This window comes from Salvelinus fontinalis, chromosome 1 (assembly GCF_029448725.1).
Source record: "Salvelinus fontinalis isolate EN_2023a chromosome 1, ASM2944872v1, whole genome shotgun sequence".
In the NCBI taxonomy this organism is placed as follows: domain Eukaryota; kingdom Metazoa; phylum Chordata; class Actinopteri; order Salmoniformes; family Salmonidae; genus Salvelinus; species Salvelinus fontinalis.
The window spans coordinates 75,652,600-75,673,919 of record NC_074665.1 but is presented as its reverse complement, the minus strand read 5'-3'; the positions used below and the strand labels follow the sequence as shown (position 1 = coordinate 75,673,919).

The following is a 21,320-nucleotide window of genomic DNA, read 5'->3' as shown; positions in this document are numbered from 1 at the left end:
TTGGTTTGGAGAGTGGCTGACACAGTAAGCTGTTTCTGCATACCCTTTAGTTGTTGCCATGCCAATTTAAGTCCCAAAACGGCATAGTTCCTCTGAGACTCATATGATGTGAAATCCAAAGTAGTATGTTTCATACGCTGTTATAAATTGAAAGAGTGACCATCTTTACCTGTTGCGTTGATTGCTGGAGGAGGGAGTGCACATTTTCATAATCAGATCTCTCCATCTTACGCAGGAAGCAAGTATCCCGGTTCTCAGGCTTGTAACATATCAAACCCTGCACAAACATGAGTCAGTTCAGTGAAGTGTTGTTGAATACTGAGAAACAGCCACACCAATAGAAAGGTCGGAGCTTGTCTCAGTTCAATATACTTTCAACTCAGAAAAGTCTTTCTACATGTTTGACATCAAAGAGCACGGTGGACGTGTGGTTGGCCTGTGAGGTCACAGAATAGGTCACCAGGTTGTGCTTGTCCACCAATGCTGATCGATTGATCAGGGTTCCAGTCTGATCCCGGAACTGTGATTCTAACAACCTGTAAAGACTACAGTAGAGGGATAGGTTTACTCAGTGTAAACTCACTATCAACATTGTGATTGTACAAGTGTGAGCAAATATTTTGTCCATCAACTACAGTCATGTGTGCTTCTATGCTTGATTGGGCTACAGCAACTCATAGTTTAAATGCCAGATAACAAAGCACTGCGTTCCGACAGGTGAATCAGATGTGAGTTGTCTCTCCTACCTCTTCGTCCGACTGTCTGAGCCATAGATGCCCCGTGATGCTGAGGGCGATGATGACAAGGAGGAGAGTGGCACTGAGGGTCACCCAGAATGTCTTGTGTGGGAACCGATAGGACACTGCTGGCCCGTTGTCCTGAGGATGAGACCATTCACAACGACAGCTTATCACAATCTACATAGTCATTATTGTCTGGGTGGGCGTCTGTTTATGGATTTAACAATATTGTTGACTTCAACAACACATTTTCTACAGTTGAAATGACTCACCTATACTCTGAGTACAGCACAAATAATATCACATCTTTGTGTTTCTATGAAAATGACCTTTCCAAGAGCAATATGTAATAAAAACAAACTTGTTGAGGCTAATAAAAAAATCTAAATTTTGCCACAGATCATTTAAAGCACCACTGAGAGAGGTACAGATGAATCCTACTCCTACCACGCATGGTCTCATGGTCTGAGAGTCCTTCAGGTGTTTTTTGGCAAACACCAAGTGGGCTGCCATGTGCCTTTTACTGAGGAGTTGCTTCCGTCTGGCAACTTTTCCATAAAGGCCTGATTGATGAAGTGCTGCAGAGATGGTTGTTCTTCTGGAACGTTCTCCCATCTCCACAGAGGAACTCTGGAGCTCTGTCAGAGTGACCATCGGATTCTTGGTCACCCCCCTGACCAAGGCCCTTCTCCCCCGATTGCTCAGTTTGGCCGTGCAGCCAGCTCTATGAAGAGTCTTGGTGGTTCAAAACTTCATTAAGAATGATGGAAGCCACTGTGTTCTTGGGGACCTTCTATGCTACAGACATGTTTTGGTACCCTTCCCCAGATCTGTGCCTTCGACACAATCCTGTCTCGGAGCTCTCCAGACAATTCCCTCAACCTCATGGCTAGGTTTTTGCTCTTATTTACACTGTCAACTGAGAGACCTTATATAGACAGGTGTATGCTTTTCCAAATCATGTCCAAACAATTACATTTTCCACAGGAGGTCTCCAATCAAGTTGTAGAAACATCGATGGAAACAGGATGCACCTGAGCTCAATTTCGAGTCTCATAGCAAAGGGTCTGTATACTTATGTAAATAAGGTATTTCTGTTTTTTATTTTTAATACATTTGCAAACATTTCTAAAAACCTTTTTTCACTTCGTCATTAAGGGGTATTGTGTGTAGATTGATGAGGGGGGAAAAGTATTTAATCAATTTTAGAATAAGGCTGTAACGTAATATAACGTGGAAAAAGTCAAGGGGTCTGAATACTGTATATGAATACTGTTCCGAATGCACTGTATATATGTTTGAAGTGCATTTAACTTAGGATATAAAACTGAATAAAAATAAATAGTATTCCATCTGTAAGCTGTGCCAAATTGTGTGGGGGTTTCTGTGGCACGTTAATGGAACTAGAAAGGATTTCATTCATGACATTTTAAAATCAGACTTGCTGTAGAAAAACTGAGAGCAGGAAAGACTAACTCCATGGAAACATCAGGCACCAACATCATTGTGTGCATGTGTATCTGTATATCCAGTCTTTTACCTGTATGACAAAGAGCATCCCTGCCTACCGTTGCTGCCCATCATCATCTACCTAACGGCCTCTTAGGATTCCTTTATCGTGCCACAGCGTGCAGTAACATGTCCCATGTCAGTAGTACCATGTCTGCTGTCATGACACACACACTCAACAGGTAGAGAAGGAAGTACCAGGTGTTCTGAGCTCTGATGCAGTTGTTGACCCAGACACAGTGATGGTCACACACCTGTTGCAGACTCTTGGACAACACAAAGGGAAAACATTGGATATTCAATACAGTTTGAAGACAATAATAGTGGCAGTTATACATTATCTTGTAACAATCTTAATATGTTTTATGCTGTTCTGAGAAGTGTAGTTTAGACTGTACTATGCCTATAGTAGACATTCAGAGGTACAGTACTCAGCCTTAGATCTAATGCCTGTGACTAAAAGCAGAAGGGCCAACCTGTACTATTTACTACAGTGTTTTGAGAAAGTTTGACCAGCTGACAGGCTGGACAGCAGACTCCAGGGTGGAACATCCTCTTGTCACATGGGTATGCCTGGAGCTGGCCTGCATGTCGCTTCTTTGTTACTGTAGCTACAGAGAAAGAGAGTACTTCATTTAATTCATGGTGGGATTGTATTGCACATTACAATGTGCACATCAGCACGACCACCACATAGATAGCAAATAGTGTGAGGAAATCTATTTGTTAACCTGTCTGAGTAGGAAAGATGTCAGGGACATCATGTAGGAAACTTAGCGTAGCTACCTGGCTGTCAAGCACTGACTGACTACAAATAACTAGCTAGCTATGCTAACTTATAATTTAGTCTCCTTACATTACGAGATAATAGCTTAGCTAGATGATGATGATGAATAGTATAACAATAATCATTACAATAAACCTAGGCTAATGTAATTGTAAAAGTTTAGCAACATCAGGATGCTTCCTTCCACATTTCACTGACATAGCTAGCTAGCCTAGCTGAGCGTAAGTTAGCTACTTATCGTAACATGACTTAATTGAGCCATGTTGTTACTTACCCTATTTGTGGGATGTACAATTCATAATTTCAATGTGTGCCTTAACTAGTGTTGCAGTAAACGCCATTCACTTCTGTGGACCATTCTCATGCACCTATATCTATCCTACCCTGCCTTTCTAAGGTCTTCGAAAGCCAAGTCAACAAACAGATTACAGACCATTTCGAATCCCACCATACCTTCTCCACCATGCAATCTGATTTCAGAGCTGGTCATGGGTGCACCTCAAGGTCCTAAACGATATCTTAACCGCCATCGATAAGAAACAATACTGTGCAGCCGTATTCATTGACCTGGACAAGGCTTTCGACTCTGTCAATCACCACATCCTCATCGGCAGACTCGATAGTCTTGGTTTCTCAAATGATTGCCTCGCCTGGTTCACCAACTACTTCTCTGATAGAGTTCAGTGTGTCAAATCGGAGGACCTGTTGTCTGGGCCTCTGGCAGTCTCTATGGGGGTGCCACAGGGTTCAATTCTTGGACCGACTCTCTTCTCTGTATACATCAATGATGTCGCTCTTGCCGCTGGTGAGTCTCTGATCCACCTCTATGCAGACGACACCATTCTGTATACTTCTGGCCCTTCTTTGGACACTGTGTTAACAACCTTCCAGACGACCTTCAATGCCATACAACTCTCCTTCCGTGGCCTCCAATTGCTCTTAAATACAAGTAAAACTAAATGCATGCTTTTCAACCGATCGCTGCCTGTACCTGCCCGCCCGTCCAACATCACTACTCTGGACGGTTCTGACTTAGAATATGTGGACAACTACAAATACCTATGTGTCTGGTTAGACTGTAAACTATCCTTCCAGACTCACATCAAACCTCTCCCATCCAAAGTTAAATCTAGAATTGGCTTCCTATTTTGCAACAAAGCATCCTTCACTCATGCTGCCAAACATACCCTTGTAAAACTGACCATCCTACCGATCCTCGACTTGATGCTCGACTTCGGCGATGTCATTTACAAAATAGCCTCCAATACCCTACTCAATAAATTGGATGCAGTCTATCACAGTGCCATCCGTTTTGTCACCAAAGCCCCATATACTACCCACCACTGCGACCTGTACGCTCTCGTTGGCTGGCCCTCGCTTCATACTCATCGCCAAACCCACTGGCTCCAGGTCATCTACAAGACCCTGGAGCCAGTAGTAAAGTCCCCCCTTATCTCAGCTCGCTGGTCACCATAGCAGCACCCAACTGTAGCACGCTCTCCAGCAGGTATATCTCTCTGGTCACCCCGAAAACCAATTCTTCCTTTGGCTGCCTCTCCTTCCAGTTCTCTGCTGCCAATGACTGGAACGAACTACATAAATCTCTGAAACTGGAAACACTTATCTCCCTCACTAGCTTTAAGCATCAGCTGTCAGAGCAGCTCACAGATTACTGCACCTGTACATAGCCCATCTATAATTTAGCCCAAACAACTACCTCTCCTCCTACTGTATTTATTTACTTATTTTGCTCCTTTGCACCCCATTATTTCTATCTCTACTCTGCACATTCTTCCACTGCAAATCTACCATTCCAGTGTTTTACTTGCTATATTGTATTTACTTCACCACCATGGCCTTTTTTTTTGCCTTTACCTCCCGTATCTCACCTCATTTGCTCACATTGTATATAGACTTATTTTTCTACTGTATTATTGACTGTATGTTTGTTTTACTCCATGTGTAACTCTGTGTTGTTGTATGTGTCGAACTGCTTTGCTTTATCTTGGTCAGGTCGCAATTGTAAATGAGAACTTGTTCTCAACTTGCCTACCTGGTTAAATAAATGTTAAATAAAAAAATATACAGTGGGGCAAAAAAGTATCTAGTCAGCCACCAATTGTGCAAGTTCTCCCACTTAAAAAGATGAGAGAGGCCTGTAATTTTCATCATAGGTACACTTCAACTATGACAGACAAAATGAGAAAAAAAATCCAGAAAATCACATTGTAGGATTTTTAATGAATTTATTTGCAAATTATGGTGGAAAATAAGTATTTGGTCACCTACAAACAAGGAAGATTTCTGGCTCTCACAGACCTGTAAATTCTTCTTTAAGAGGCTCCTCTGTCCTCCACTCGTTACCTGTATTAATAGCACCTGTTTGAACTTGTTATCAGTATAAAAGACACCTGTCCACAACCTCAAACAGTCAAACTCCAAACTCCACTATGGCCAAGACCAAAGAGCTGTCAAAGAACACCAGAAACAAAATTGTAGACCTGCACCAGGCTGGGAAGACTGAATCTGCAATAGGTAAGCAGCTTGGTTTGAAGAAATCAACTGTGGGAGCAATTATTAGGAAATGGAAGACATACAAGACCACTGATAATCTCCCTCGATCTGGGGCTCCACGCAAGATCTCACCCCGTGGGGTCAAAATGATCACAAGAACGGTGAGCAAAAATCCCAGAACCACACGGGGGGACGTAGTGAATGACCTGCAGAGAGCTGGGACCAAAGTAACAAAGCCTACCATCAGTAACACACTATGCCGCCAGGGACTCAAATCCTGCAGTGCCAGACATGTCCCCCTGCTTAAGCCAGTACATGTCCAGGCCCTTCTGAAGTTTGCTAGAGAGCATTTGGATGATCCAGAAGAAGATTGGGAGAATGTCATATGGTCAGATAAAACCAAAATATAACTTTTTGGTAAAAACTCAACTCGTCGTGTTTGGAGGACAAAGAATGCTGAGTTGCATCCAAAGAACACCATACCTACTGTGAAGCATGGGGGTGGAAACATCATGCTTTGGGGCTGTTTTTCTGCAAAGGGACCAGGACGACTGATCCGTGTAAAGGAAAGAATGAATGGGGCCATGTATCGTGAGATTTTGAGTGAAAACCTCCTTCAATCAGCAAGGGCATTGAAGATGAAACGTGGCTGGGTCTTTCAGCATGACAATGATCACAAACACACCGCCCGGGCAATGAAGGAGTGGCTTCGTAAGAAGCATTTCAAGGTCCTGGAGTGGCCTAGCCAGTCTCCAGATCTCAACCCCATAGAAAATCTTTGGAGGGAGTTGAAAGTCCGTGTTGCCCAGAAACAGCCCCAAAACATCACTGCTCTAGAGGAGATCTACATGGAGGAATGGGCCAAAATACCAGAAACAGTGTGTGAAAACCTTGTGAAGACTTACAGAAATCGTTTGACCTCTGTCATTGCCAACAAAGGGTATATAACAAAGTATTGAGATAAACTTTTGTTATTGACCAAATACTTATTTTCCACCATAATTTGCAAATAAATGCATTAAAAATCCTACAATGTGATTTTCTGGATTTTTTTTTCTAATTTTGTCTGTCATAGTTGAAGTGTACCTATAATGAAAATTACAGGCCTCTCTCATCTTTTTAAGTGGGAGAACTTGCACAATTGGTGGCTGACTAAATACTTTTTTGCCCCACTGTATATAATGGTGTGGGTGGCTTCACTTCTGTTGCATGTTCATCTTCTTCTTGTTCTTCTTTTTGTTGTTTTTGTTTTTGTTCTTGTTTTTGTTCTTCTTGTTCTTGTTGTTGTTCTTTTTTTTGGTTCTTCTTCTGTGGATGTTAGCATGTTCTTGTTCTTCTTTTTGTTCTTGTTGTTCTTGTTGTTCTTTTTTGTTGTTGTTCTTCTTCTGTGTTTTATGGCAGACTACAACCTAAAAAGGTGTATTGCCGCCACCAAGTGGACGGGGTTGAAACAAACAAGGTAAAAATAAAACCCATAGGTGATAGAGAAAACTAACTTAATCCACCCAAAATAAAACAATAAAAAAAAAAACACATTGACAAATCCGTAGCCTGTTGCTAAATGTTTTTTGTTTGTTTTTGTAACACTGATGTTGCTGGTGTGACGTCAAAAAAATATAGTATCACTTCCCTGCTCCTTTGGCGACATCATGATGGACTGTTACCGGACAAATTGTAAACATGAATAAATGGATACATTATAAGTAATTGATTATTGATGTTTTATCTCATGCATGACAAGGTTTGTTGTTAATCATTCACAGTCAAGCTAAATTAATTTCGGTCAGTCAGACTAAATTGCTATAGATTTGTTTGACTTAACATGAACTTTTTGCAACAATTGAAAATTAATGGATAAGTAGAAATGTTCACAGTTTTACACCATTTCTATATTGTGCACCTGCTCCTCAGTTGCACACAACCCAAAGGCATCATGACACAGAATGTTGGATCTGGTTGCTGAGTTTTGCCTGCATTTTCAAACAGGCCCTGCTCTCATGTTACACATACAGTTAGTGAGAGGGGTGTTCTTCAGAGGCACTGGCTCTGTAGGCTATGTATTTCTTCATCTTCTCAGGGTGTTGAAAGGTAAGACTGCACCTTATTTATAAAATCATAATGGGAGCTCAAATGAATGCGTTTTGAAACCGTTCTGGGCAGTTACAATAAGTATCTTCATTCAATAGGATGGCATTGAAGTTTTTCCAGCATCAGCAGACTGAATATTCATGAATTTGTTGGCTGTAGATGTAAACACCACAGTTTGTTTACTGTTGGGAAACTCCACATTATATTCACTTTCACATTGAGTCACATGCTTCATTTCAGGCGGTAGTTACATGATGATGGGTCCTATCAGCTTTAGCAGTTCTAGTCATTTGTTTCAGTATCTAAATTACTTGATTGTTTTTGGCTCTGGCAATAAATATTGCTTTCATTTCAGACGTTGTTCTAGTCTGTCTCTGCTTTAAACAGGTTGATGTCTTGCCAAAACAGTCAGGTACCCAGCGACCAGGCTCAGTCATTTTACCTCAGGCTCAATGACCTGTATAATGTCACTCGGTCTCTCTTGCTCTCCCATATTCCCATATACAAGTCAAGTGGCCATCTTGGGTTGGGCAAGGTGTAAGATGAGAGTTTGATTGAAGGGAACAGTGTTTGTTTGGAGATACAAGCATGGCTGTTGAATAATTCACCTGGCCCAGTATGTATAACTAGGACTGAGCTGTTACTTTTACTCAACTATGAGGTACTTTTTTCACCTTTGCTGTTTTCTGTGTTGGAAAATAAGTAATTTACATAGCTATCTTGGCAGTCTTAGATGTCTTAGCTGTCTTAGCAGTCTTAGATGTCTTAGATGTCTTAGCTGTCTTAGCAGTCTTAGATGTCTTAGATGTCTTAGCTGTCTTAGCAGTCTTAGATGTCTTAGCAGTCTTAGATGTCTTAGCTGTCTTAGCAGTCTTAGATGTCTTAGCAGTCTTAGATGTCTTAGCAGTCTTAGATGTCTTAGCAGTCTTAGCTGTCTTAGCTGTCTTAGCAGTCTTAGATGTCTTAGCAGTCTTAGATGTCTTAGCAGTCTTAGATGTCTTAGCAGTCTTAGCAGTATTTAGGCCATTATAAAACATATGTTATTACTGTTACTATATCCATTTGATATGACTATGTTATTACAATATTATTACTGATTTCCTTTAGAAGAAAAATGCTAAACTACTGTCACAGTAGTCCTGTTCCATGCTCCATAAATTCCAATAATCTCCGATAAAAGTCTCTCTCTACAATAAATCCTTCTCATTAACCACCTGCTTTTGTTAGTAGGTTTATTTTTATGTCCTCCTGTGATCTGTAATTCCATTATCCATAGTGTGTGTGTGATTAACCTGTGATTAACCTTTTTCTGCACATACACTGACAAATATACCACAACTCACTGGCAGTTCTCAATTACCATTGACTGATGGCCATGTGACTAGTAACTAGCCTGCTGATTGCTTCTGTGTTGCCCAATACTCTATTTTACTGTAAATTGCCTCAGGGACAAGTTGCTGCAGCACTGTTTTAAAGTAACCCAGATCAGAGGCATTCATACGCAAGTCTGTGTGGACATCTCCACAACCCTAAACCTAATAAAGAGGGGCATGTGTCCCTGTGCCTCTGTCCCTGTCCTGATAGGGGGTGGAGTGGGATTAAAAAATTCAGCCCATAATCCCACTAATCCAGAGCAAAGTCTTAAATTGCCCCTGCTCCTTCTCAATGGGGCTGAGCATTGAGGAACACACACACACACACACACACACACACACACACACACACACACACACACACACACACACACACACACACACACACACACACACACACACACACACACACACACACACACACACACACACACACACTTATAGACCAGCACACATAGACTACCACACTCATAAGAGTGCCCAGGCACACGCTCCAATTAGTGTTCATCAACCGCTTTCTGTGTGACACACACAGTGATTCTGGGCCAGTCTCCGTCCCTTGGAGGACGTCACCTAGCCGTGAGAGAGAGCAGGAAAAAAGACAGAGGAGTATTTATAGAAGAAAATGGGGGCCCTTTTTGGAGAGAGGTTTTATTAAGAAGCGGAGTAGAGCGAGGGCGTCCCAGTTTTATCATTAACACTGTGCAAACGGGCTGCAGGACTGCAAGGACACACTCTGGGAGGACATTCTGGAGTAACTCTGTGACAAGTCTTCATGTACTGTCACCCTTTTCTTGTGTTGCGGTGGCAGTGTGGATGACTCTGTAGAGGACTCTGTGGATGACTCTGTGGAGGACTCTAAAGATGGGGTATTTTGAATTGACAACCCCTCTTGTTTGAATGGGGGCTGTTGGTATGGTCCAAGGGGGGCTTTTTTACTGTACAGCCTTGTTGGATACTAGCTCACAGATAGGCCACCTGCAGTTTGATACAAGATGAAGAAATTTCTACACAACGAGAAAGGCAGATACTCTTTCAGGAACCAGAACAAGCCTGCTGTTCCTCGCTATCCATCTAAAGATGACTGTAAGTCTGTCTGTTTGAATGTCATTCACTTATTGAAACACATTACTGTTTCAAGGCTTTGGAGGTTGAACAGCAGACACTGGCTCTGTTTTAAGGTTCATGTAAAATATTCAGACAAAAGATATTTGTATCATTCTATGTGTGACCTGTCGTTTCAGGGACGTTTTTGGAAGCAAACTCGTGAGGTTAATACATGCTGATCCTGTTTTAATGCTCTATAAATGTAATAGTTTATAGAATGTTATAAAGGTTCACAAATTAAGCGTTAGGGATTGGAGTGTATTACCACAAAAAGCAGGATAACCTGCACTCCTAGATTTAAATGTGTTTTCTGTGTTTGGTTATGGCAGATATTTTATGCTTGAGTCGCTCTCATGCAGGCAATAGAGTGCCCTCCATCAGAGCCCTCCGTCAGAGCCCTTCGTCAGATAGTCAGGGAATTTTGATGTACAGTAAGATGGATTAACTTTGGAAGAGAGCACTTCATGCTCCTCAAGGTCAAATACTCTCAGAAGCCTTTGGAGTTGTGAACAAGGTCAGTGACCCCAAGGGTTCGACAGGGGTTCAACCCCCCGCTGAGAGCACCATACTGCTTCTCTCATTCGCATCTCAGTCCAGAACATCTTTCTCATTATACTCCCTGTGGGTTTCTTCATCTTCCTCTCCTCTTCGTCATTCTTCTTCTTCTCTCATGTAGTCATCGCGATGCCGACATCCAATCAGGGCTGGCCAGAGGAGTTTGGCTTCCAGCTACGAGGAAGTGGTCCTAGCTACATCCTGTCAGTGGAGGAGGGGAGCAGTGCCTACCTGGCGGGGCTGCAGCCAGGTGACCAGGTCAGAGAGATTCTAGGTCCTAAACTAAACCGAAATTATTTTTATCCTTTGTTTAACCATTATTTAACAAGGCAAGTTAATTAACAAATATGCAGTTAATAGTATTATGTTAAGACTTCGATAATATTATGATGGTGTAATAGTATGATCAGGGATTTATACTGGAAAAGCTGTTTCTGGGTGTCTTCATTAAACGGTCTTTCTCGGACCAGGTGCTGGAGATCGAGGGCCAGAATGTGTCCACTCTGGGCGTCCAGGCTGTCATCTCCATCGCTCAGACCCAGAGGAACATCCCTCCCAGCGTCGGAGTGGTGTCTCGCATCCAGCAGGTCTGAACTCGCTGCTTGTGCCAACTGAAAATCTGACTCGCTGTATTTCTGATACCTCGTGTAACCCCAGAAACTGTAGTGGCAATGCTGAATTTGCCGTGCTAATTTCATTGGCAAGGCCATACTTTTCAAGTCATTAGTCAAAATGATTTCTCTCTATCTTGACATAATACAGTGAAAGTGAAATAAGAATTCAATCTCGGGGCCTCCCGGGTGGCGCAGTGGTCTAGGGCACTGCATCGCAGTGCTAACTGCGCCACCAGAGTCTCTGGGTTCGCGCCCAGGCTTTGTCGCAGCCGGCAGCGACCGGGAGGTCCGTGGGGCGACGCACAATTGGCATAGCGTCGTCCGGGGTAGGGAGGGTTTGGCCGGTAGGGATATCCTTGTCTCATCGCGCTCCAGCGACTCCTGTGGCGGGCCGGGCGCAGTGCGCGCCAGCCAAGGGGGCCAGGTACACGGTGTTTCCTCCGACACATTGGTGCGGCTGGCTTCCGGGTTGGAGGCGCGCTGTGTTAAGAAGCAGTACGGCTGGTTGGGTTGTGCTTCGGAGGACGCATGGCTTTCGACCTTCGTCTCTCCCGTGCCCGTCCGGGAGTTGTAGCGATGAGACAAGGTAGTAATTACTAGCGATTGGATACCACGAAAAATTGGGGAGAAAATGGGATAAAAAAAAATAAAAAAAAGAATTCAATCTCTGCCTCTCAGATGGACATCACCCCGGGTCCTGACGGTCATTTTGGCTTCACCATCGTGGGAGACTGCCCCCTCCTGGTGGAGGACTGTTCCCCCTGCTCTCCGGCGGGACGGGGTGGCCTGCGGGCCGGTGACTACGTCATGGAGGTCAACGGGATCCCGGTGAGGCAGCACGAGATGGCGGCGGCACTGGTCAAGGCGTCCCAGGGGCGTACGCTGAGGCTGGGAGTGCTGTGTCTGGGGCCTAGACAGAAAGTACGCAGCAGTGGGAGTATGGATGGGATACAGCCTGGAGGAGACGGGATGAGGAAGGACCGCAAACATAAGGCCCTGGAGTTCAACAGGAAGGTGAGGCTTTCTTTTAAACTAACTGTTGTATGAGTTATACAGGGGAACATTGATGTTGTTGATTATACATGGGAACATTGATGTCCAGAGAAAACAACAGTTTGAAAGAGACACTTTGCTGTTTAAAAAGCATTATGCAAGCCTACTGAGCTTACTTCCTCAGTCAGATAATTGGAAGCTTCTTTGTAAATGCATACAATGCTTCTTTAGGGAGGCTGTGTAACTATGCGCCCTTCAACAACAATTGTTATTGATATCTTTCAGATTGACCAGATTTTGGGGGAGGAGCCTGAGGTGAAGGAGAGGCTGTTTGCGGTGCTGAAGCAGTATGCTGCGGAGAAGAAGGTTGATTGGCTGGCCTCTGTCCTCCCAGACATCCTCACCACTGACGAGCAGCAGACGCTCATCGGCAACATCAGGTACCGGAGTCTCTGCTCTCTGGGTATCATCCAGACTGTGTTCAGTGTAGGTTCTTGAGATAGAGGAGGCAGCCTACCATCTGTACTCCCTTCTGAACATCACTCAGGCCCACGGAGATGTACATTAAATCCTTGTTCCCATTTAGACATCCTAGTACAACCCAGGTGGGATGCAGCCTTCTAATATCCCCATTTCGGAGTCCCAGTGAAAAGTAATAGTCTGTGGGGATTATTGTGCGATGGGTGATGAGTGTTTAAACAGGCTTTTCCTTTTGCTCATTTTGCTGGTGGAGGGATTACGGGGGTCTTAATTAGTGTCAACCATTATCACACTGTGCTTTAGGTGGATGCCATCTGCTGCAGACAGGGCTCAGGGTAAACCCACAGTGACCCTCCTGTTAGGTCAAACTGGTAGGGGTTTGAGTGAAACTGCATAGCCTCAGAGCCAAAATGGAGACTAGTCTTGAGCCAAATCAAATGGGTTAGTGACAGACCTGCCAGATAAGATTTGCCGGTGTTCGCAATAATCACAAGTTAAACTCAACCAAGGCAAAGCCAGTTTTAGTGTGGCTGTTTGAAATTCGACCTGATCTATTCAAATTTTGCTAGCACTGTTTTTGTCTGAGATCAGCTCAAGGATCTGCCAGTATTGTAATCATTACTGTCTCTACCTTTTTGCATGAGATTTGTTTCTTTGTGACCTCATCTGAACTCAGAATGAATGCTGGCAACTATGGCTGAAGACTCATATTGTCAGACATTTCAATGAAGAAATACTTGCATAATAATTTATCTTATGTCAGTGTGTGAAAATGAGTAACAAGACTCTCACTAAACCCTTAATCCAAGTACACTAAACCCTTAATCCAAGTACACTTTTTCCTTTAGATGTGTGGAGATTACTGTTACTTCCATACCCTACGAAGGGAGTTAGTTAGAGATGGAGATGGGCATCTGTCATGTGAAATTAAAAGTCTTTAATCTGATTGGTTGGTATGAGGAATCCATCTGAGGGATTGGTTGGTATGAGGAATCCATCTGAGGGATTGGTTGGTATGAGGAATCCATCTGAGGGATTGGTTGGTATGTGGAATCCATCTGAGGGATTGGTTGGTATGTGGAATCCATCTGAGGGATTGGTTGGTATGTGGAATCCATCTGAGGGATTGGTTGGTATGAGGAATCCATCTGAGGGATTGGTTGGTATGAGGAATCCATCTGAGGGATTGGTTGGTATGTGGAATCCATCTGAGGGATTGGTTGGTATGAGGAATCCATCTGAGGGATTGGTTGGTATGTGGAATCCATCTGAGGGAACGTTGACCATGTGTTCATCTGGCTAGGGTCTGACCACAGTGGGGAAACTTTACCAATGAGCTATAGCCAGACCACAGCTTTGATTATCTGACCATAACCTCTCTTTACTCGAGGGAGTCAACTACACAGAGGTAATTAAGGTGGACGTGGTGGATTGTGTGGATTGTAGTTCCACGTAACGCAGTTGAATCATCTCAGCATCACTTACTGGTATATCAGGTAGGCAGTGATACCTTATGACTGGGGCCTTGAGTTTTTCTTGACCACGTGACCAGACCAGAAAAAACTCTGTGTCCTAGTGATGTGATTAGATACCTAGTTATAGAGATTGTTATACTGTAAGATACAGTACTATTTAAGGTTATGTGTGAATAATTTAATATTTAAATGCAAAGCTATTTTGTCCAGTAAGAACATAAGGCAGTGATTCCAGATCACCAGAGGACAGCGAGACTTTCCTTTGGCATCGTTCTAAATATAGACTGAGTGGCATTTAACAGACCATGGAGATGTTTATTTTAGTCCACTGACTCTTCCTCTCTCTTGCGTCCCTCGCTCTCCTCCTCCTCCCTCTCTCTTTCCATCTCTCTCTTCCACCTCCATCTCTCTCTCTTACTCTCTTACTCTCTCTCTTGCTCTCTCCCTCCCTCTTTCTCTCACTCGCTCTGAGGGATTTCTGTGATGGATTTTATCCTCATTATTCTGCTTTAAGCTCTTGCTCATCTGTGGTTGGTGAGAGTTTACTGCTGGCGATGGTTCCTGGATGCAGATTCTACCTCATACCGTTACAATGCATTATTATTTCAAAATTCAGTTTGTGAACCTATACACTTACTCACATTTATTGTTTTATAATCCTGATTCTGAATTATGACAGAGTACTAACTCTAATAAGCTGTTTTGGGTAAGTACTGTTTTTTTTTTATTGGTTGTTTTGAACTGTGGTACTTGCAGTTGTCTTGTAGTGCTGTCTTGCTGTTACAGTACAGGTAGGGGCACCTCAGTCAATGTCATACCTGTCATATGTGGGCAGATAATTACCCTGGTACGGTACTGTCCCTGTGCACTTTTTTCCCGAGGTGTGTTGGATGGCAGCTCCTTTTCAGAGACTTGTTTTAATGTTTCAACTATTTATTGTTGTGCAATTGTCACGCCCTGACTTTAGTTATATTTGTTTTCTTTATTTTTTGGTTAGGTCAGTGTGTGACAAAGGTGGTTTGTTTAGTTTTTGTATTGTCTATGGTTTTGTCTTGTCTAGGGTTTTTGTTTATCTATGGGGATTTTGTATGGTCTAGGGGTATGTAGGTTTAGGGTGGCCTGAATTGGTTCCCAATCAGAGACAGCTGTTTCTCGTTGTCTTTGATTGGGGAGACTATTTAGGTTGCCATTTTCCATGTTGGTTTTGTGGGTAGTTGTTTTCTGTCTTTGTGTCTGTACCAGACAGGACTGTTTCGTTTTCGTTCCTTCCCTTTGTTATTTTGTTTAGTGTTCTGTTTTTCAAATAAAAATAACATGAACACTTACCACGCTGCGCTTTGGTCCGATGACTACTCTTCATCCAAAGACGAATATCGTTACAGCAATGTTTTAATGGAGAGGTCTGAATCAGTGTTGGCTGTATTATTTTTGCATGTATTGTTGACTCTCAGTACTTGAATAGATCAACATTAAATATTCTAGGATTTTGTACCAGATTATACGATACTTTTTGTCTCTTGCGATTCCTAGAAGAAGCGATAAACTACAACTCCTAATAAGTGATGGGGCTTGTTTATTATCTACTGAAGGGCCTTCTTCCTGGAGAACTACCATCCTGTAGATGTTCACTCTAACCCTGTTCCTAGAGAGCTACCGTCCTGTAGGTGTTCACTCTAACCCTGTTCCTGGACAGCTACTGTCCTGTAGGTTTTCACTCTAACCCTGTTCCTGGAGAGCTACTGTCCTGTAGGTTTTCATTCTAACCCTGTTCCTGGAAAGCTACCGTCCTGTAGGTGTTCACTCCAACCCTGTTCCTGGAGAGCTACCGTCCTGTAGGTTTTCACTCCAACCCTGTTCCTGGAGAGCTACCGTCCTGTAGGTTTTCACTCTAACCCTGTTCCTAGAGAGCTACTGTCCTGTAGGTTTTCACTCTAACCCTGTTCCTGGAGAGCTACTGTCCTGTAGATTTTCACTCTAACCCTGTTTCTGGAGAGCTACCGTCCTGTAGGTTTCACTCCAACCCTGCTCCTGGAGAGCTACTGTCCTGAAGGTTTACACTCCAACCCTGTTCCTGGAGAGCTACCGTCCTGTAGGTGTTCACTCCAACCCTGTTCCTGGAGAGCTACCGTCTTGTAGGTTTTCACTCCAACCCTGTTCCTGGAGAGCTACCGTCCTGTAGGTGTTCACTCTAACCCTGTTCCTGGACAGCTACTGTCCTGTAGGTTTTCACTCTAACCCTGTTCCTGGAGAGCTACTGTCTTGTAGGTTTTCACTCTAACCCTGTTCCTGGAAAGCTACCGTCCTGTAGGTGTTCACTCCAACCCTGTTCCTGGAGAGCTACCGTCCTGTAGGTTTTCACTCCAACCCTGTTCCTGGAGAGCTACCGTCCTGTAGGTTTTCACTCTAACCCTGTCCATAGAGAGCTACCGTCCTGTAGGTTTTCACTCTAACCCTGTTCCTGGAGAGCTACTGTCCTGTAGGTTTTCACTCTAACCCTGTTTCTGGAGAGCTACCGTTCTGTAGGTTTTCACTCCAACCCTGCTCCTGGAGAGCTACCGTCCTGAAGGTTTACACTCCAACCCTGTTCCTGGAGAGCTACCGTCCTGTAGGTGTTCACTCCAACCCTGTTCCTGGAGAGCTACCGTCTTGTAGGTTTTCACTCCAACCCTGTTCCTGGAGAGCTATCGTCCTGAAGGTTTTCACTCCAACCCTGTTCCTGGAGAGAACCCTCCTGTAGGTTTTCACTCCAACCTTAATCTAGCACACCTGATTTGAATAATTAGCTGGTTGATAAGCTGAATCAGGTAAGTTACAACTGGGGTTGGAGTGAAAACCTACAGGTAGGTAGCTCTCCAGGGAACGCCTATTCTGTGAAGTGTGCAATAACTCAATTCGCCCTCACACTCCATTAAACAACACAATCTTTGGAAACTTTGTCAAAGGGTAAAGTCTACAAAACTTAGTCCACTCTCTTCATAACAGATTCCAGTTTTGCAAACCGAAAACTGTATTGAGATCAAATGTTTCATTGATGACAAATTAGCAGAATGGCGGACAAAATCCATCTCGCTCCATCTTCTCCCACTGACGGCCACTGGGCTTCCTCTCATCACCATATTTGGCAGTGATTGGAAACGCCAACCGGATGCTTCACATTTGTTCATCCTGTGAAATACACTGCTCAAAAAAATAAAGGGAACACTTAAACAACACAATGTAACGCCAAGTCAATCACACTTCTGTGAAATCAAACTGTCCACTTAGGAAGCAACACTGATTGACAATAAATTTCACATGCTGTTGTGCAAATGGAATAGACAAAAGGTGGAAATTATAGGCAATTAGCAAGACACCCCCAAAAAAGGAGTGATTCTGCAGGTGGTGACCACAGACCACTTCTCAGTTCCTATGCTTCCTGGCTGATGTTTTGGTCACTTTTGAATGCTGGCGGTGCTCTCACTCTAGTGGTAGCATGAGACGGAGTCTACAACCCACACAAGTGGCTCAGGTAGTGCAGTTCATCCAGGATGGCACATCAATGCGAGCTGTGGCAAAAAGGTTTGCTGTATCTGTCAGCGTAGTGTCCAGAGCATGGAGGCGCTACCAGGAAACAGGCCAGTACATCAGGAGACGTGGAGGAGGCCGTAGGAGGGCAACAACCCAGCAGCAGGACCGCTACCTCCGCCTTTGTGCAAGGAGGTGCACTGCCAGCGCCCTGCAAAATGACCTCCAGCAGGCCACCTGGATATTTCTACACCTTCATATTCTCTCCTTATGAAGAGGAGAGATGATGATCAGGACCAGGTGCACAGATAGCTGATGGGATACAGGTGCGGGTAATCTGAGATCTCCCAACTAGCTAAAACGCCCGGCAACCAGCCAGGGTGCGTTCTAGGACACCGGAAAAACACTCCAGAACAGAACACAGACAAAAACCAGACTCAGGAAACGGTATTCGTGACAGTCCAATTATCTACTTTTGCTAGCATGTGTAGTACACGTGTCCAAACGCTCTCGCAGATGCAGGCAAACGTCGGACGAAAACTTCAGAAATTTGTATTAAATGTCGAATAAACTGATTCTCTTAGTAGAGAATCAAACTTCAGGATGTTGTTATCATTTATATCCAATAAGGTTCCAACCGGAGAATTCTTTTCACTCTCTATAAGTAATGGAACGCATGGCGATATCATGAGGAATGCGCGTGACCAAGAACTGACAATCTGCCAGACCACTGACTCAAACACCCCCCATCCGGTCCCACATCACAGTTTCGGCTTCATTCAGCGTTCTACAGACTGTTGATATCTAGTGGAAGGTGTAGGAAGTGCAAACAGATCCAAATATTACAGGGAATTGAATAGGCGATGACTTTAACATCGACCAGTCTCAGAATTCTCACTTCCTGTTTGGATTTTTTCTCAAGTTTTTGCCTGCCATATGAGTTCCGTTATACTCACAAACATCATTCAAACAGTTTTAGAAACTTCAGAGTGTTTTCTATCCAATAGTAATAATAATAATAATATGCATATATTAGCATCTGGGACAGAGTAGGAGGTAGTTCACTATGGGCACACAATTCATCCAAAAAGTGAAATGCTGCCCCCTATATCAAAGAAGTTAATAGATTACTGTTGGATGTTTTGGTACAGTATATGACTAATTGTCACCATATTGATTGTGTTTTGAGGAAGCAGAGGAAGGGAATCTAAACTGTCTTCTTTAATGTGGTGGTGTAGAAGTACTGTGAGTGCAGGGATCAATCCAACTGCCTCCTCACACAGTCAATTGTAGCATTACTCTATCTAGCAACAATCCTGGGCCAACAGCCTCCTCACACGTTTACAGTAAATTTTAAACTGGGTGATACGAGTCCTGGATGCTGATTGTCTGACAGCCGTCGTATATTAGACCGTATATCACGGGTATGACTAAACATTTCTTATAACTGCTCTAATTATGTTGGTAACCAGTTATAATAGCAATAAGGCACCTCGGAGGTTTGACCAGCTGACAGGGTTGCGTCGAGCCTAAGAACAGCCTTAGCCATGGTAAATTGGCATACCACACCCCCTCGGGCCTTATTACTTAATTATCGCATTACTCTATCTAGCAAATCACTCACAATTTACATCCACTGTACACCACTGATCTTCCCTCATAGGTCATTATCATATTGCTCTCTCATTCCAAGGCTCCATTTCCAGTCAGTTTAAGAGTGTATTAGAGAAGTAAAGGTTTCAGTTGCCTGATCACATCCATTACAAGCAGTGGTGGAAAAAGTACCCAATTGTCATACTTGAGTAAAAGCACAGATACCTTAATAGAAAATGTCTCAGGTAAAAGTGAACGTCAGCAAGTAAAATACTACTCATGTTGACTCCAATGCTTCCCACAGTTGTGTCAAGTTGGCTGGATGTCCTTTGAGTGGTGGGCCATTATGGATATATCCGGGAAACTGTCACAAGAATTTCTATCCCAATGTTCTAACTGAACTATTTTATAGTTTTGACCAATTCCCAGAGGATGTAAGGCTCTGGTTAATGAAGAATTAGACAAAGTCCCAGTCTGCAATAGATCAATCCTTTATTCAGAGAGCGCTCTGACCCTCAAATGCAGAGCCAGTCTTTTTACACACACACACACACACACACACACACACACACACACACACACACACACACACACACACACACACACACACACACACACACACACACACACACACACACACACACACACACACACACACACACACACACACACACATACACACATACACGCACACGCACACATTTCTTATCATAGGCTAGTCCCTGCTTAGGCAGGCAATATTTCTCCCACTACCCCCATACATAGTTATCTCGTCTCACAGTTGCACCCTGCTTGCATAGCTACAAAATTATACAATGCCATAGTTATAATTCTAACCAAGCTACACACATCATCAGATTATATTCTTATGATTCTAACACATTTCACACAGTTATACAGTTTCAGGGTGGAATACTTTAGTCATTATCTTAAACATACACATTCTTCTATCAGAAACTGTTGAGAGTGAAAAACCCATCAGCGTTGATGTTTTTTACACAAACCGGTGCGCCTGGCGCCTACTACCATACCCCATTCAAAGGCACTTAACCCCTCTTGGGTACGTGAGACGTTAGCGTCCCACCTCTTCAACAGCCAGTGAAACTGCTGGGCGCCAAATTAAAATACAGAAATACTCATTATAAAAATTCAGAAAACAAAACATATTTTACTTAGGCTTAAAGATGAACTTCTTGTGAATCCAACCACGGTGTCAGATTTAAAAAATGCTTTACGGCGAAAGCATACCTTACGATTATTTGAGAACATAGCCCAGCAGACAAATCATTACAAACAGTAACCAGCCAAGTAGAAGAGTTACACAAGTCAGAAATAGAGATAAAATTAATCCCTTACCTTTGATGATCTTCATATGGTTGCACTCAACAGACATTCATTTACTCAATAAATGTTCCTTTTGTTCGATAAAGTCTCTTTTTATCCAAAAACCTCTGTTTTGTTCACGCGTTTTCTTCAGTAATCCACAGGTTCAAACGCAGTCAAAACAGGCAGACAAAAAATCCAAATTGTATCCGTAAAGTTCTTAGAAACATGTCAAACGAGGTTTATATTCAATCCTCAGGTTGTTTTTAGCCTAAATAATCGATAATATTTCAACCAGACAATAACGTCGTCAATATAAAAGGTAAACAAGAAAGGCACTCTCTCGGTTGTGCGCATGAAAAAGTTCTGTGACACTTTAGGGTCCACACATTCAGACTGCTCTTACTTCCTAATTTTTCAGAATACAAGCCTGAAACAATTTCTAAAGACTGTTGACATCTAGTGAAGGCATAGGAACTGCAATTTCAGTCCTAAGTCAATGGATACTGTAATGGCATTGAATAGAAAACTACAAAACAAAAACAAAAAAATCTTCCCGAATGGATTTTCTCAGGTTTTCGCCTGCCAAATCAGTTCTGTTATACTCACAGACACTATTTTAACTGTTTTGGAAACTTTAGAGTGTTTTCTATCCAAATCTACCA

At 43.1% G+C, this 21,320-nt stretch overlaps 1 protein-coding gene across 2 annotated transcripts in view; it reads left to right on the top strand.

Moving 5' to 3' along the window:
- Nucleotides 1–9,493: 9,493 nt before the first annotated feature.
- The window catches only part of LOC129862048 (delphilin-like), a 70,402-nt gene continuing 58,575 nt past the window's right edge, over nucleotides 9,494–21,320 (top strand). The window contains exons 1-5 of one of the 2 annotated variants that reach the window (XM_055933377.1): nucleotides 9,494–10,097; nucleotides 10,795–10,931; nucleotides 11,144–11,260; nucleotides 11,966–12,301; nucleotides 12,566–12,720. In XM_055933377.1, coding sequence (XP_055789352.1) covers nucleotides 10,007–10,097; nucleotides 10,795–10,931; nucleotides 11,144–11,260; nucleotides 11,966–12,301; nucleotides 12,566–12,720 — 836 coding nt within the window. In that variant the 5' untranslated portion in view covers nucleotides 9,494–10,006. The remainder of the gene's footprint in view (nucleotides 10,098–10,794; nucleotides 10,932–11,143; nucleotides 11,261–11,965; nucleotides 12,302–12,565; nucleotides 12,721–21,320) is intronic. The other variant, XM_055933385.1, reaches the window with a different exon arrangement.